Source organism: Melozone crissalis, unplaced genomic scaffold (assembly GCF_028551555.1).
Source record: "Melozone crissalis strain CALT ecotype California unplaced genomic scaffold, PUWL_Pcris_2 ptg000023l_1, whole genome shotgun sequence".
Taxonomy (NCBI): Eukaryota; Metazoa; Chordata; class Aves; order Passeriformes; family Passerellidae; genus Melozone; species Melozone crissalis.
This window is the reverse complement of record NW_026535801.1, coordinates 4,638,762-4,653,320: the sequence shown is the minus strand read 5'-3', so window position 1 is coordinate 4,653,320 and position 14,559 is coordinate 4,638,762. Positions and strand designations below refer to the sequence as shown.

General features: G+C 48.0%; 2 protein-coding genes across 2 annotated transcripts; both read left to right on the top strand.

Moving 5' to 3' along the window:
- The first annotated feature begins 2,989 nt into the window (after positions 1 to 2,989).
- On the top strand, positions 2,990 to 10,985 carry LOC128937877 (UDP-glucuronosyltransferase 1-6-like). Its single transcript, XM_054277740.1, has 3 exons — positions 2,990 to 3,838; positions 7,054 to 7,128; positions 10,590 to 10,985. The coding sequence occupies exons 1-3, from the start codon at positions 2,990 to 2,992 to the stop codon at positions 10,983 to 10,985; spliced, it is 1,320 nt and encodes a 439-aa protein (XP_054133715.1).
- Positions 10,986 to 11,721: 736 nt separating this feature from the next.
- LOC128937876 (UDP-glucuronosyltransferase 1A1-like) lies at positions 11,722 to 12,709 on the top strand. The gene is made up of 2 exons (XM_054277739.1): positions 11,722 to 12,561; positions 12,656 to 12,709. The coding sequence occupies exons 1-2, from the start codon at positions 11,722 to 11,724 to the stop codon at positions 12,707 to 12,709; spliced, it is 894 nt and encodes a 297-aa protein (XP_054133714.1).
- Positions 12,710 to 14,559: the final 1,850 nt, after the last annotated feature.

The following is a 14,559-nucleotide window of genomic DNA, read 5'->3' as shown; positions in this document are numbered from 1 at the left end:
ATTGGACATCTCCAGCCACGGATTTATTGGAGGGGCTTGGGGATCTCTTTTCACAGATTTATAAGAGGTAGTTTGGGAACTCCAGTCACAGATTTATTCCAGGCTTGGCTGGCATGTTGTAGCTACCCTAAGAATTCCCTCCTGAGTATTCCCTAATCATTCCTGAGCCTGGCATGGGCCAGCCTGCAGCTGACAGAATCATCCAGCTTGGAAACAACCTCCAGGATCACCCAGTCCCAGCCTCACGCCAGCACTGCCATGGTCACCCCTAAGCCACGACCCCAAGTGCCACATCCAGGCTCCTCCAGGACACTTCAGAGATGGCGACTCCACCACCTCCCTGGTCAAATTATTCCATTGCACCATTCCTCCAGTGGGTTTTTTCTTTCCTAATACCTGTAACTGCAGGCTGCACTCACAGGGAATGTGTTCTGTGGCCAGCTCACTCCCTGAGACTGATGGGCTGTCACAAGAGAAGCCATCCCCTAATGCGACCTCCGTCCGGGTTTTGGGGTTTCCCCAGCAGGATGCAATGGATCCGGATAGCTCAGTCCTGCTCGGCACAGCCTGTCCACCTGTCTGAGCTCCCAAGCAGTTCTTAGCTGCAGGCAACCTGTAGGAGCATCAGGGGGTAGGACGGTCAGGACAGACAGAGAGATTTCTGAAGCCAGGTCAGGAACTTGTGGTTTATTTGCAAAGGGCCTGGGTGCAGGGCCCTGCTGGGAGCTGCCAGCCACAGCTCGGAGCAGGCCTGAGAGAAGAGAGGGGTAGAGAGGATGAGGGGGTAAGAGCGTAAAAGGGTAAGAGAGTAAAAGCGGAAGAGAGCAAAAGCGCAAGACAGCAGACGTGTAAGAGAGCGAGGTTTCTGTTACAATACAATAAATCTTCGGTGTTGAATATTCTATTTCTCACTAACCAATCTAGTACAATATACAAATCCTATAGCATTTACATACAGCCTATAAGAATCATTTCATTACCATACTGTGTTACATTTTAAACCCTAAAAACTACTCTTTGGACCCCTTCTGCCAAGCTAGTAGGGTCTGCTCTGACCCTTGGATTTGTCTGCAAGCAGAGGGTATTGTTTCATCAAAAGGGGATTACTTTCAGCTGGCCACACTATTGATGTTCAGTAACTAAAGCATCTCAAAGCTTACTTTCATTTCAATCTCGCTTATAGTTTCTATATTCTCAAAATCTTTTGCCAGACAATCATATTTATAAGGCTCTCCTATTTCGTCTTCCCCAACAGCAATCGTAGCAAGCTTAAGTGATATCTAGTGATTAACACCTCATTTTGTGATTTCAGCTCTTTGCTTGCTAGGTGCCTTCAGCAGACGCAGGGAGAGAGAGGAGAAGGCTGTGTGAGGTTCCACAGGGATGTCCTTATTGAATCTTCTGCCAAGGTTCTCAGGGACAGCTCTTCTGCGAGATGGGCAAAAGTAGCCCTTTCTATAGGGTACAGGAGTTTTAGGAATTGTCCAATAGCAAGGGTGAAAGGAAAGTGGCCTATAGTCTTCCAGAGAGATAAGCAAGGGTCTGGAGGTGGGAGAGAGCCTTCTCAGGTCCAGTCATCATGACCCAGCATTTCCTACCTTAGGCTGCTGAATGCAGGTGACACAGCAGCAACCCAATACAAGGGACTGAGGTGAAGGAATACAGAGGGATCACTTGTATGAGTTCCAGGAAGGTTTATGTCCACAGAGGAGTCAGGGAAAAGTGACAATAACTGAGGGAAAAAAGCTGCTTAAGAGGAGGAGAGGGAATAAGGGGAGGGCACAACGTTTTACCAATAGGAAAGCATTACCTTCATGGGTAATGTCAACAAGGGGAAAGAGCCAACCTTACAATCCAATCTTGCTTTCAGGAAGGGATGAAGGACAGGGAACATTCCAGAACAAAAAGGATGTGCTATCTTTGATAGACAGGGGGATTGACATGCACTTGGCAGGAAAATCTTGGGGTAAACAACTCAGGACTGAAACATCAGGGAAGCCAAATAGGTTACATGGAATTAACCATTACAAACATATAGCAAGGATTATTTAAAAACTACTACAGAAGAACAAATTATAAAATAACAGACAAACAAAAATATCCACACTGAACCTTCCCTGGAAAAGCCGGAGGCCATGCAGTATATTGTGGTGCATTGACCATGGCATGAAGGGAGAGGAGAGAACTTGTGTGCCTGAGGCATGGAGGCTGCGTGCCTCTGAATATCCAGGGATGCAATATTTTTAATTTTGCCATCAGTGGCAATATTGTGAGGCCGGGGAAATCATGTCTGTGCTGAACCTATTCCTTTGCTAAGTCAGGTATGAAACCTAAACCTCCAGAAGTTGCTAAAACTCATTTAGTGCTGGTCTGAATCCTGGTGGGGAGGAGTTTCCAGCCAGTCAGGGGCCACCTGCCAGGCTGGGAAAGAACTCTGTAAAGTGAGAGCTTGGTCTGTACAGAGAGAGGCCAGCCCCTGTCAGCACCTCTTAGAGGTGTCCCTGGCACTGAGGAGATTCCTGCCAGCTCAGAAGAGCCCTGAGCCTTCTCCTGAGGGTCTCCTGCTCCATCCCTGGAGGAATCACCTGAGGATCGATGTCTCCATCTTGGAGAGGCTCTTTCTCATTTGTTCCTGTGGGCTTGGGGGTTGCTCACACCAAGGTTGCCACCCTGGGTCCGGGCCAAGGTGGGACACAAGGCACAACAAAGGTGAGGAGTCCTGAGGGATCCCTGTAGCACGTTGAGGACCTCATGGAATATCGAGGAACTCCAGTGACTCAGCATTGAAGAGGTCACCAAATCTTGCCTTTCCAAGTAAGGAGGGAAAAGGCAAAATAAACTACCCACAATGCAAAGTAGTGAATGATTAACAAAGGGAACATCAATAGGGCAGAGTGCAACAAATTCACCCATCAGTTGCTTTCCAAATCATCTTCAGGCTACAGCCTGCAGGAGAAATCTTCCACGGCCCCTACTGCGCCACTGCAACATGGCTTTGAGGCTTTGCTGTGCCTGGATTCCCATCCTCCTCCTCCTGCCTGGCCTCTCGGATGGAGGGAAGCTCCTGGTGGTGCCCATGGTGGGAAGCCACTGGCTGAGCATGCAGGAAGTGGTGGAGAAGCTGAGCGAGAGAGGACACGAGGTGGTGGTGCTGGTTCCTGAGGTGAGCTGGCAAATGGAGACCACGCAGGCCTACAAGGTGGTCACGTACCCAGTGAGCCAGACCCTGGAAGAGCTGGATAACTCCTTCCAGGAATACCTCGCCGTGCACCTGACACCGAATCCGTTCCCCCTCAATGCCCTGGCCATGTACAACGCCTCAGTGCATGTTTTCAGCACCTTCTTTGGGCAGTGCAAAGACCTGTTCCACAGCCAGGAGACCCTGAGGTTCCTCAACCAAAGCGGCTTTGATGCCATTCTGACGGATCCGGCCTTCATGTGTGGGGCCATCCTGGCCCACTATCTTTCTCTTCCCTTTGTCTTCTTCATGAGGGGATTTGGTTGCAACCTGCACTTTTCAGCCCCACAGAGCCCAAGCCCTCTGTCCTACGTCCCGAGACTCTTCAGCTTCAACTCGGACCGCATGACTTTTTTCCAGAGGGTGGAAAATGCCCTGATTTCCCTCCTGGAGCTTGATTACTGCAACGGTTTCTATGGAGAAGCGCTTAAGCTTTCCTCAGAAGTTCTTCAGAGGGATGTGTCCCTGATGGACCTGGTGAACTCCGCTGCCATTTGGATCCTGAGGTTTGACTTTGTGTTTGAATACGTCAGGCCAGTGATGCCCAACATGGTCTTTGTAGGGGGGATCAACTGTGCGAAGAAGAAACCACTGCCTAAGGTAATGTTCCTTTGCCTAAAATTGTACATTTCCCATTGAAAATTCATTCTGTTGCTCCAGCAAGATAATCGCTATTGTTTGTTATTTTCTAAATTTTCTGGCAATGATTTTTATTCATCCAGGTTTGGGTAGCTGTTTGTCACAGGCTGAAATCAAACAACCTTGATAGAGACTTACTTGAACTAAATAAGGTTTTGTAACAAACCAAACAAAAAGGGGATTTCACCTGTCAGGTGGAAATTACTGTCCTCAGTGAATGTATCTTAACCACCAACGAGATCCAGTTTTGATTTCATTTGAATGGCCTCTGACATCTATTTCTTTTATCTGATCAGAAACCCAAGAGTCATCTTTTATTTTTAACACCAGGCTCAGCAGCATCAGTTGATTCACTTGAGTTGTATTTTCATGACAAATCATTTCCAAACTGGCTGTCTGTGTTAGGTTACTCCTGTTTGTGGGGCTGAAATATAAATGTCACGTTGAAATGGCAAGAAATAATCTTACAGTCATGGACTGGGTGAAAAACATTTCAATGCAGAACTCAGATAACTTTTCGTACACCCTCCTTGACATTTGCTTTTGCTAGAATTGTTCTGCAGGGTCTTAAAGCTCATCTAGAAATCTAAATCTATTGTGGTAGTCAACATGGAATCTCTAAAATGGTAATACTGGACATTTATTCCAGGCACAAAGCAGGACACAAATCACTTTCCTAGGAAATTGCTCCCTCACTTCTGAATTGTGGTCACACAATATCTCTGCACAATGTCTTTGAGGTGGAGGGGTGGTATTTTTCTTTCCTCTTTCACATTTATTTTCAGATTTCTTTGATGCTCTTTTGACAGGCTAATGGAGAGCCCTCTAAACTTGATAAACAAGGCAAAGAATAATACTCTTAACTATAATATTAGGATAAAATTATATCTAAGACATTCTATCAACTCAGGGCTCAGGAAAGTAGGTGATGCTTTGAGATTTAAGAGGCAAATTCTTGCTGAATCCACAATATAAGTCTTTACTTTTATACGTGAAGGTCTCAGAGCTGCAAAGAGTTCATAACTTTGCTACAGGTGTAGAGACATCCTGCCCTCATTGTATCCCTGCCAGTACCTGTCTTCAGACTCCTGTTAGGTGAAAATCACATGTTCCACACCAGGAAAAATCGTGTATTAGTCCTTTCCAGCCAACTGCTCTTGCAATAGAAAATCCAATCGAGTCCAGACTCAAAAAAACACCAAGCAGCAACTTCCAAGTTAATTTGATGAGCTCTTGACACAGCAGCTGCAATGAAATATTTGCAACCAGATTTCTGGCAATTAATGACAATTCTTTGTAAATCCCTTCAGTGTCCTGCTTTCAATCTGTGCCGTCTCCCACCTCTCCTGTGCTGAGCCTCTCCAGAAATTGGTTTTCCATGCCTAAGGGCGATTCCTCCATGTCCAGAGTGACAGTGTGGAGCTACTCAGGGCAGCACCCTTTGGGTGTCATGAGACACTCAGCTACTAAGTCACAGCATCCTTTGGGTGTCATGAGACAAATGGCTTTGCCTCAGGCTGTAAGGATTTCCTTCTCCTGACTGAGGATGCTGGGAGTCCCAGCGACATTTATAAATAGCGCAGGAAAACAATATACTGATGGCAGCTTCTCATCACAAGGACTCCTTCCTTAGCACCCTACAAAGGTTTTACTCTGGCTTTGCTTTCACTTGCACAAAGAGAAAACATTCCTGCACTGGCATTAGTGGGAGGTGTCACAGCTTCTTCTCGATTTTGTCTTGCTCACAATGCATGACAAGGGTTTTCAAGACAGCAACCAAAGACCAAAACTCCTTCTTTGTGTCCCTGTGCTAGACTCCTTTCCCTTTGTTTGCCTGAACCCATCCATTAGTTCACTTTTCTGTGTAGAGTCAGGAGGAAAAAAGCCAATGGGGATGGTTCTGCTCAGATTTGGGATTGCCTGGTACATCCTGGTTGCCGTGACATCCTTGTAAGAGGTGCAGGTTGTGCTGCTTCCAGAGGCCATCAAATCAACATCAGCCTTGTCTCCCCAGGAATGGAGTTGCATCCGTTGTGCTGGGTGTATTTTTATTTTCTTGCCATGTATTTACCAGGTCAATGGCTTTAACCATTAATATTTTTGCAACAGGACATCCCTGCTGTTCGTGTCACAGACTTAGTGCGCACAGTGTCTTAGTGCTGACAGAGTTTGAAGTTTAAACATTAACAGAAAGTACAAATGTTTCTGTAAGGACACGGCTTCCTTTCCCTTCCACAAACACAGGGAAAATCACAGGCTAATCACACCCGTATTGTGAAGTTAAATATTAATTTCTGCAGGCAATAAATTCCCTGCTTGCTCTGCATGTACCATCATATAAAGGAGTGCGTGGGTCCCGGCAGAGCAGAACCCTCTGGATCACTCCCACCAAAATGGCTCTTTTTTACCAAGGCACCTGGATACTTCTCCTCCTGACGCTGTCTTTAATCCTGGCTGAAGGTGGAAAGATCCTGGTGGTACCTCAGGATGGAAGTCACTGGCTCAGCATGCGCCCAGTAGTGGAGAAACTGCAGCAAAAGGGACACGAGATTGTTGTGCTTGTACCCTCCACCAGTCTGTACATGAAGTCAGAGGAGCATCAGAATTACACAGTGCAAGCCTATCCAATCCCTTACACAGAGGAATACTTGGGGGAAATGCTCAAGGCCTTTGTTCATGCCCATTTTCTTGAACAGTCTGTTTGGAATGTTGTTCTGACCTCGTATCAAAGCACGATAGAAATCTCCTCGGTCTTCTTCACCAACTGTAAGAGCCTTCTGCAGAACGAGGAGCTGATGCAGTACCTGCAAGCGAGCAAATTCGACTTGATTTTCACAGATCCCATCCTGATGTGTGGGCCCCTGGTGGCTGAGTATCTTGCCCTTCCTTCCGTCTACTTCCTGCGGGGCTTTCCCTGTGGAATGGATGCTGCTGCTACCCAGTGCCCAAGCCCTCCTTCCTATGTCCCCAGGTTATTCTTGGATAATTCAGACAGCATGACCTTTTCCCAGCGGGTGAAGAACATGCTGGTCGATCTGCTGGAGCTCTTCTACTGTAAGCCCATTTATGATAATTTTGAAGAGCTTGCATATGAGGTTTTGAAAAAGAAAGTGACAGTGACCGAACTCCTGAGCCGTGGATCCTTCTGGCTGATGAGATATGATTTTGTCTTTGAGTTCCCGAGGCCAGTGATGCCAAACATGGCTTTTATTGGAGGCATTAACTGTGTTCAGAAGAAAAAACTGTCTCAGGTACAAAATTTTCTCTTTTTTTTATATGGAAAAATGCAAAGTATAAATGTATCATAGAATGGCAGAATGGTTTGGGTTGAAAGGGACCTTAAAGATTATCTCATTCCATCCCGCTGCCACCCTGGGCAAGGGATGTCACTCCCATCCCTACATCGAACACTGACTGACAACAGCTCGGTGTTCAAAGACTGAAATCCTGCATGGTGCAGAAATGTTATTTCCTAATACCCAGCATTCAGATTATATCACATCCTGCCAGACCTCAAACCTTATCAGACTTAATTAGGACAATTTAAGTGACATGTAGCTTTTATGCAAATGAGAGTTGGTTTTGTTGACCTGAAGAACTTTGCTGTCCTCCTCTCCCAGCTGTCTTGTGCGCTGTCCATTTCTCCCCTCTCTTTTCATCCACAGTGAAGGTTATAGGAATGGAGAGTTTGCCTATTTTCCACCTCAGCCATCCCCTCGATTAATTCCTTTCTATGTGCCTGTATTGTCAAGGTGTCAATATTTAAGCCCCAAAAGAAATCCTCCTCCAGTTCCATCCTTTCCTTCTCTTCTAGATGATTGAATGAGGTTTTAAGCTGTCCTGGGTATGGATATCTCCTGTAACTTTCAGTTTGGGCTTTTGTGGATCAACCTTCCCGTGTTCATTTGGCAGCCTTGTCTGAGGTTATGGCCTGTCTTCTGTGCATCTCCTTGCTCTGAGCTGTTTGAAAATGCCCATTAAGTTAATCCATGCTCTAAACGACCAAGATGGGATCAGCGTGGGTGATGGAGCTGCTGTTCCTTTTGGAGGGCAGGTTCTCAGCATAGTCCAAGATTTCCCACCAGGCTTGGAAAGAAACCTGCAGAAACTGCATGGGAAAAAATAAATCCAGCAGGATTTTCAAGCCCAGATTGCCCTGGAGAAGGAAATTTTTTCTCATATTCACCTTCTTATAGGCTTTAAGGAGAGTTTATCACCAGCATTAAACCCTAGCAATTTATAACCAAGAAGGACTTGGACACAGGGTTGAGGTCATGAGCTGCCCCAACGCTGGTCATGAACTGACCCCTCAGTGGCCGTGAGCGATTCCTGAGTTTGTGCACTCCAGAGGTGTTGTTGGTCTTTGTTATCTGGGGTACAAGGGTGAAATGCTCTTTTGCAACTTCGTTTTACACCATATAGTATAAGTGGTTTTCTGAAATTTCTATGGATAGATGGGGAAAGATTTTCTGCTGGCTGCTTATCTTCTAAAAAAATGCAAGTTTGCATTAAGTGTAGCAGTTGGTTTGGGGGATCCCCGGGGAGTCCCTGGGGGCCCTCTAAGCTTGTACTTTCGCAGGCAGGCAAGGAGACTCGACACGGCTTCTGAAGGTGCTCATTAGATGAGGGTTTATTGGGGGTCCCAGCCCCGGGAGCAGCATGGTGTCTGATGGAGAAAGGGGAGATGGGGATAGCCTAGGGGGAAAGGGGCCAAGAGAGTTTGTCATCACCCCCCAGAGTTTAATGGGGAGATTCAAAATGGGTGCAGAATAAGACTTGGGCGTGTGGGATTACACCTACATCATACTTCATGGGAGGATCACAGTCTTGGAATAAACCGCACATTTTCGAGGGGTGAGACTGAGCATGCCATTAAAATAAAATGTAACTCCACTATTCACCCTTTTTTCGTTAGAAAGAAAAGGTAAAGGGAAATATGACAATTAACAATTTAAAAAATGAAGCAGTAATTGCACAGTTTCACAGCATAAAAATAAATGCAATTACAAGTGAGAATTATATGTTAACAGGCTAATTGACTTGACGTTTGCTTTTGGTGGTAGGCAGCAAAGATAAAATGAGCATTTAATTGTAATAAATGGGTTATGTGGGTCCATATCGCAGATTTTAAAGAAATTTAAAGCATGGGTAAGTGCTTAAAGGGCTTCAGCCTTTGGCACTAAGCTCATATAAGAGTTTTGGGATTGGCCTTTTCAGCATGACTGGCCCAATGGTGTCTAACTTTTTCCAACTGGCTTTTCAGACCACGACAGCCTGCAGTTTTAGGCTGAGGCGCCGACTTCTGCTCCCGCTCTCAGGGACAGGGAATAGGCAGGTTTATGGCCTCAGATTCTCATCCTTGGATCTGAGATTTACTGCTGCTTTAACCTTCCAACTGGTTTAACCCAGAAGACCCCTGGTTTTAGGTTGCTAAAAGGAAAATAAAAAGAAAAATATAAATTTTGCTTCAGCTCCACTCAGGGAGCATTCACCACAAAAACTCTCAAAATACTTTCCCAGACACCATTTAAAGTTATCAGTTGCTCTCAGAACCTACTAAGGACAGCATAAACCCAACAGCAATTTTGATTCAGCGGTCCAATACTCTCTGAACACTCACTTTTAAAGAAACAATCAAAAACTGCTTCTCATTGGTTCTACCCTTGTGACCTGACAGGCCTCTGCTTTCTAAAACTGAAAACAGGACAATTTGTAATATGAACACATACTTTAACTAGAAAAGCACAATTGTAAAAACTACTTCATGGAGACAGGAAGGAAATGGACAGAAGACAGGTATTGGATCAGAATGATAAAAAGGTTCGAGGGTTTTAGGATAAAAGTTCTAGGTGATGAGCTCTTTTCAGCTAGAACAAGTGGATAGGGATTGGGAATTGGGGAGGTTATGGGGAGTTGTGGACTCTGTGAAAGAAAAACCTTTTTGGGGTACCCTGCCCGTTTGAGTCGTTTGCTCCCAGTGAACTACCCAAAATAAGGAAAAAAGGGGTATGGATTGCAGAGATGGATTATCCTGCTCTTGGAATAACAGGGGAAGGAGATCATAAAGTAGAATTTTCAATTCAACGAAATATACAAGGCTGTTAAAACTGGCATGACAAAATTATTTTAACCTTGGGTTGTGGTTACTAAGCTTCTTCTCCAATTCTAGCTCCTACCTTGTGGGATTTAGAAGGCAGAGGGTGGGAACTAGGAGTTGGAGGGGGGGGTTGGTTCATGAGAGGCAGGGAAGGGGCGGAACGTGGGGGAGAAAAAGCGGGAAGAAAGGGATTTTGGGGAGGAGAAAGCGAAGATGGTGCCGTGCCGCGTGGCTGGAGGTCGCGGCTCTGTTGGATCTCCAGGCCATGCGGCCACAGCACACACAGCGGTAGCTGTGTTGAAGCTTAGCCGTGTGGCTGCTGTGCCGGGCTCAGCAGGACGGAGTGGACTCCCGGCGGTTTGTTTAGGGCAAGGCGGGTTAGGGATGGAGTTAGGGGGAAGGAGCACCGAGTGGAGGAGAGGGTAAGACTGAGGAAAGAGGTCACACAACTGACGAGAACAGTTTTGGGGGTGCGGGGCTCGGGCAAAGCTGAAAACTACTTTTTGGTCGTCTGGTGGCTCCCCCGCGGACACTGGTGGGCCTTGGTTCCTTCTTTGGCCGCTGTTGTGGTCCAGGGTCGGGCTCGGTGATCGGCACTGCCCGCCGGCTCTGCAGGGCCCTCCCCTGCCGCCTCCGGGCCGCGGGCGGCGGGCTCGGCTCTGCCGCCACGGCGGCGGCTCCCCGGGGAGCAGTGACGGCTCCGAGGAGCCACACGACGGCCACGTGGTGCGGGGGAGCCGGCAGCTGCCGGCGGCGATTGTAAAAGCTGCGATGCTGGGATGGCGGCGCGGTGACTCGGGGGGCCTCTGTGCGGTGGTGCGGGGGCCGGGGCTGGGGCCAGGGCCGGGCCGCTCGGCTGGTGGTGAAGGGGCCGCCCCGAGCCGCGACTGCGGCCCCGCACGGGCACCGCGCTGTGCCAGAGGCGGTGCTGAAGCAGTGTTCCGCGGGGTTCTGCGCTGTGCCGGCGGGGCCATGGAGGTCCATTTTCTTCTTAGGGTTGTCAGTGGTTGAGCCGCGCATTGGGAGGCATTGTTGTAGTTCGTTTAGGGGAATCCCCAGGGAGTTCCCCGAGGCCCCCTAAGCTGTAGGTTTGCTGGCAGGAGCAGGCAGGCAAGGAGACTCCACACGGCTTCTGAGGGTGCTCATTAGATGAGGGTTTATTGGGGGTCGCATCCCAGGGAGCAGGAAGGTTCCTGAGGTAGAAGGGGGAAGGAGGAGGGAGGGAGAGAGAGGGAGAGCCTGGGGAGAAAAGGGCCAAGAGAGCATCTGTAGTCTCCCTCGCACAGTTTAACAGGGAGATTGAAAGCGGGCACAGAATAAGACTTGGGCCAATGGGATTACAGATCCATGATACTTTGAATAAACCGCACATTTTTGAGGGGTTAGACGGGGCATACCATTTAACTAAAATGTAACACCAGGGACCTTGGGCATGGTGGGCTGGTGGCAGGAAGTGCTACAAAGCTGGGGTCCTGCTGAGGGAAGAAGGTGGCATGGAACCAATCACCTCAGCTTGGCGTGTGTGAAAGTGACGCACTTTTCTTGACTCTCACAACTCAACCTTTGAAGTCCCAACTTGCCTTGAACCCTCCCTAATCATTGATTGCTTTCTGTGACCTTGGTGCAAAGATCTGATGACCTGAAATGGGAGGAGACTCAGAAGGGCAGGGGTGGAGCATGGCTGCAAAGCTGGCCGAGCACTCCTGGCCTCTCTGCTGCCAGGCTTCCACTCTGCACGGCTCACACCATGCTGGTGGCACTGCTTCTGCCCTTCCTGTGCCTCCTGAGCCTGGCTGCCACTGGGAAGCTGCTGGTGATCCCCATGGATGGCAGCCACTGGCTCAGCATGAAAAAAGTGCTGATGGAGCTGAGCAAGAGAGGGCACCAAATCGTGGTCATCGCACCAGACAACAAAATCCTGATCGATTTGTCGGATGTCTACAAACTGAAAACCTACCCAGTGCTATTAACAAAGGAAGACATGGAAGAACAGTTACGGTCCTTCAGTGCAAGACTTTTCAGCCAAGAGCCTTTCCTGGTGAGGTTCTCGAAGCGTTTGGAAGATTACCGGAAGAGCGGAGCCCTTTTTCATTCTTTGTGCAAGTCGTTGTTGCACAACCAAGAGCTGCTGAAGTACATTGGAGAGGGTCACTTTGATGCCCTGCTCACAGATCCCGTGACACCCTGTGGGCAGATCATTGCCCTGCACTTCTCCATCCCCAGTGTTTTCTTCCTGCGGATGGTTCCGTGTGCCTTGGAGGTTCGCGCAGCTCAGGGCCCGGACCCGCCGTCCTACGTCCCACGGGGGTTCTCAGAAAACACCGACCACATGACCTTCTCCCAGAGGGTCAAGAACTTCCTGATTGCCCTTTCCGAGTCCTTCATCTGCAATATTGCCTATTCTCAGTTTGAGGAGCTGGCCTCAGAGTTCCTCCAAAAACCCATGACAATGACGGAGATTTTAAGTCACGGATCCATCTGGCTGAGGAGAATCGACTTTGTCTTTGAGTATCCCATGCCTGTCATGCCCAACATGGTTTTCATTGGAGGCATTCACTGTGGAGAGAAGAAGAAGCCCTTATCTCAGGTCAGTGGCTGGCAGCCTGGCAGAGGTTGTGGCACTCACACACCTGCATGGTCCAGGTGAGGTATTTGAAGGGATGTATCTTATCTCTGTCTAGGAGGGAGACTATTTTCGAGAACCGGAGGTGTTGGCACAAGGGCAGTGGCTTTAAGCTGCTAGAGGAAAGGATTAGACAGGATATTGGGAAGAAATTTTTCCCTGTGAGGATGGTGAGGCTCTGACACAAGTTGTCCAGAGAAGCTGTGGCTGCCTCACCCCTGGATGTGTCCGTGTCCAGATTGGACAGGGCTTGGAGCGATGTGGGATAGTGGAAGGTGTCCCTGGCCATGGCACGGGGTGGAACGGGATGGGCTTTAAGATGCCTTCCAACACAAACCATCCTGGCTTTCTACAAAGACCAGCTCCCTCTTTCAAACTCTTGTTTTCTGTCGTGCATTTATTACAGGCATTTAGAATATCCTGCCATGGTTGTATTGGAAAGGTTTTGGGATCTCCTGGCATGGATTTATTAGAGATGTTTGGGGCTCTCTTTTGATGGGTTTCTTAGAGGGGTTTGGTGATCTCTTTCTGCATTTGTTAGAACGGTTTGGGGTTCTATTTTCATGGATATAGTAGGAGGGTTTGGGATCTCCTACCATGAGTTTAATAAAGGATTTTGGGATCTCCAATCATGGATTTATGACAGAGGTTTGGCGATCGCCTGCCATGGGTTCATTAGAGGGGCTTAGGTATCTACTGTCATGAATTTATTAGAATGATTTGGGATCTCCTTTCGTAAATTTATTATAGCAGTTTTGGCATCTCAGACTGGATTGATTAGAGGGATTGGACATCTCCTGCCATGTGTTTATTAAAGGGGCTTGGGGATCTCTTGTCATGGATTTATAAGAGGTAGTTTGGGATCGCCAGTCATGGATTTATTCCAGCCTTTGCTGGTGTGTTGTAGCTACCCTAAGAATTCCCTCCTGAGTATTCCCTAATCATTCCTGAGCCTGGCATGGGCCAGCCTGCTGCTGACAGAATCATCCAGCTTGGAAAAAACCTCCAGGATCACCCAGTCCCAGCCTCACACCAGCACTGCCATGGTCACCCCTAAGCCACGACCCCAAGTGCCACATCCAGGCTCCTCCAGGACACTTGAGAGATGGCGACTCCACCACCTCCCTGGTCAAATTATTCCATTGCTTCACCATTCCTCCAGTGAGTTTTTTTTCCCTAATACCCACTTTGAAGCTCCCCTGGCACAACTTGAGGCCATCTCCTCTCATCTTTCCCTTTGGACACAGCAAGACACACCGATCCCACTCTCGCTCCTGTCAGGGACACGTAGAGCATGACAAGGTCCTCCCTGAGCCTCCTTTTCTCCATAAACACCCCCAGTTCCCTCAGCTCAGGAGAGTTTTTAATCCCTTCCCCAGCTCTGTTACTCCTCCCTGGACAGGGCTGCCCCCAAATTTGTGCCTTTTCACCCAAATCCAGCCTTTCCCCTGTCCCTTTGCTCAGGTGTCAGCAGGAAGCGACTTTGATCTTGTACTGCCTTGAACCCAGCAAATTCCAGAATTCCTGGGTGGGATAACCTGGGATAACCAGGCCAACAGAGTGAGCCTCTGACCAGTTCACAAACACTGAGGTACTGATTAACTTCAGCAGTCCTGGGATTGCCTTTGCACCCACACCTCATGCTGAAGGTTTGGATGGAAAATCCATCCTGCAGCAGGAGGGAGGGGAGGGCAGGACATTTCCCTGCCAGCCCTCTCCTAATCCCGCTTCAGCAAACAGTTGGTTGCTGTCACAAAATACAGAAATCAACGTTTCTTTGTGCGAAAGTTGTCTTTTCTAAACTCATCAGCTTCCCAATGCCCAGTTCTGAGTGTGCTTTAGAAAATTCTGACCATATTTAGTACTTGTTGCTATGATGTTTTTCCTTTGCGTTTCATAGTAGAAGATTCAGAGAGTATTTCAGTTTCTTTTACCTCAGAGCTTCTCTCCCCCTACTCTGAC